Source organism: Aulonocara sp. 'chitande type north' Nkhata Bay, linkage group LG22, assembly GCF_057382095.1.
Source record: "Aulonocara sp. 'chitande type north' Nkhata Bay isolate Kocher_YH1m ecotype deep benthic linkage group LG22, A_spYH_male_GT1.1, whole genome shotgun sequence".
Lineage (NCBI taxonomy): Eukaryota > Metazoa > Chordata > Actinopteri > Cichliformes > Cichlidae > Aulonocara > Aulonocara sp. 'chitande type north' Nkhata Bay.
The window spans coordinates 1,908,813-1,911,267 of NC_141364.1; the positions used below are offsets into that span (position 1 = coordinate 1,908,813).

At 44.3% G+C, this 2,455-nt stretch overlaps 1 protein-coding gene across 1 annotated transcript; it reads left to right on the plus strand.

The window, feature by feature from the left end:
• The first annotated feature begins 484 nt into the window (after positions 1 to 484).
• qrfp (pyroglutamylated RFamide peptide) lies at positions 485 to 2,260 on the plus strand. Its single transcript, XM_086280962.1, has 2 exons — positions 485 to 591; positions 1,383 to 2,260. The coding sequence occupies exon 2, from the start codon at positions 1,383 to 1,385 to the stop codon at positions 1,956 to 1,958; it is 576 nt and encodes a 191-aa protein (XP_086137088.1). The 5' UTR covers positions 485 to 591; the 3' UTR covers positions 1,959 to 2,260.
• Positions 2,261 to 2,455: the final 195 nt, after the last annotated feature.

A 2,455-nucleotide genomic window follows, 5' to 3' on the forward strand; every position in this document is an offset into this window, starting at 1 on the left:
CGTTGGTGTTTTCAGTGAATTATTTCCAGATTAATTCGAGAAACAGCGTTTCAGTCAGTTTAGAACTTTTCATGCAGGTTACTGAAATATTAGAAATATATCAAAACTATTAAAACCAAAGGTTGGAGTTTATCTCAGACACAAACTGAGCTGTGAGCGAGATCTCTCTCTACAGTGAGCTCACCATGGTATGTTGAAGGCTTTTATTGTGAAAGACAAACAGGAAGAAGCCTTTTTCACATGTGCAAATATAGTTACTTTGTTACTGTACTTAAGTAGAATTTTCAGGTATCTGAACTTTAATTGAGTACTTTTTTCTGGCTACTTTTTACTTTTACTCCCTACGTTTTTTAAACAAAATGTATTTTCTACTGCTGATGTTTTACGTATCAAACTGAATTGAGCCTAAACAGAAACACATGAGAGGAAATCCTGTTTGTTTGTTAATCACCAGGTAAGATGAGATGAACGAGGAACAGCTGTGGGCCACAGTCAGGGGTTAAAGTTTTTATTTTTCCATATTTAACCACTGCTGGTACTTCAGCATCCAGCTCGCTCTACAGAAGGGGAGTGACGTTTTTAAAGTGTCAGGTAATTTGAAAGGCAGCGTTTCTATGAGCTCAACAAACATCAGCAAACACACAAACTGTGTGTTTGTCTCACAGTGTGCTGCAGCTGCTTATTTCAGGGGGAGAAAAGACAGGAAGCTTAGAGTTAAAGGAAGGATGCTCATGTTGCTAAATCTGTGTGACATGATGTTTTTCACAGGGTGAAAGCTGCTGCTGAACAAACTGAGTCACTTAAAACTGCAGGGTTAGTTTGCTGCACTGTGGTGGAGGTTACAGGCGGAGTCGGCGTCTACCATGTAAAACAGCTGCTGTTTTATCTTTTTCTCTGCTCGTGTTCTTTCATTACAATTAAAATTTAAACTGGTTTAAAGGTTTTATTTCCACTGATATTGTTTTTTTTACTTGAATAGAGAAGTATAATCAGTACTTTGACTTATACTGCAGTATTTTTAACACTGGTATCTGTACTTCTACTTAAGTACTGAATATGTGTCTGCTGAAAAAATAAAACTCGTCAGCTTGAAGAAGTTTCTCTAAACGTTGTTTATCTCCGTACAAATATTCATTATTCTATCTGGTTACTGACAGCACTTCCTGTTTACTGGGCGGAGGCAGATTCAGGGTTTGTGTGTGTGATGAGACAAACTCAATAATAATGTTCACAGTTTTTTTCTTTTGGTTTTTACTTCAAATGCAGTATTTTTACCCTTTGTTTAATAATATTTCAGTTCCTCTCTCGACCGTTATCATCAGCTGATCAAAGCTAATAAACACATCAGTAACCTGCTGATAAAAGTCTGTTTCTGTTTCCAGATGAGACTTTCTTTTCATCCTGGTGCCTCGCAGCTCGCCCTCCTCTCCTTCGCCCTCCTCTCCTCCATCCCACACCCCGTCACATCATACCCTTATCCTCCCACCGCCCTCCTGCCCACAGTGGGTGGATCTGAGCTGGAGTCCACCCTGCTGCACCTCCAGGCTGCTCTGGAAGAGCCGGGGGACGTCCGGAGTGAAGCCTGGGCCGAGTGGCCTCGAGACATCCAGCCAGGTGAGGAGGATGACCAGTCGTGGGAAGAAGCAGCTCTGCTGCAGGCCCAGAGAGGAGACCTGATGGCCCAGCCGTTGTCGCCCTTCCCTGGGGGTCACTCTCTGGAGAGAATGCACTACCAGGAGGGGGGAGAGGGGGAGGACGGGTGGAAGAGGAACGATGCTCTGACCTCCATTGCGGGAGGACTCCAAGCTGTCAGCCGTGAGAAGGGAGGGTTTGGTTTCCGCTTTGGGAGGAAAAGATGGACAGATGGGGAGTGGATGGAAGGAGGAGAGGGAGAACAGAGGAGGACAAGCGGAAGTGACGAGGACGGAGTCAACAGGGACAAGAGACGAGAGCGATGAAAGAAAGAAAGGCTGACACGCTTCAGAGGGGACTGCCAGATTACAGCACACATCATGAACTCTGTAAATGTGACACCTTTTAATTTCATTTTCAGAACAACATGGCACAAAAGTAAACACATAAACGTGGTAACCTGAGAAACGAGATTTTATCCTATGCTCTTGTTCTCCTTCTGAAACAATATGAAGGCTCATGTTACTGGATGTACAGAACAAGCGCGCAGCTCGTCGTGTCTAATCTGAAAGTGTAATATAAGCATGTGCACGGAGCTTCTGTCAGTGTGTGTGTTTGTTGGCTTGAACATGACTCATGAATAAAGAGCTGGGAGGTGCAGCTCTCGGCACAGCTGCAAAGGCTGGACGTTGTCTTGTTTTCACTCTATACTCTTCAGAAGCACCTTTACCTCAGGAACAACTGCACCAGCTCCTCCTGGGAGCAAAAAGGAAACAGCACCACAGAGTCCTCCTGCTCCAGCCACTCCCTCCAGGTGACATCA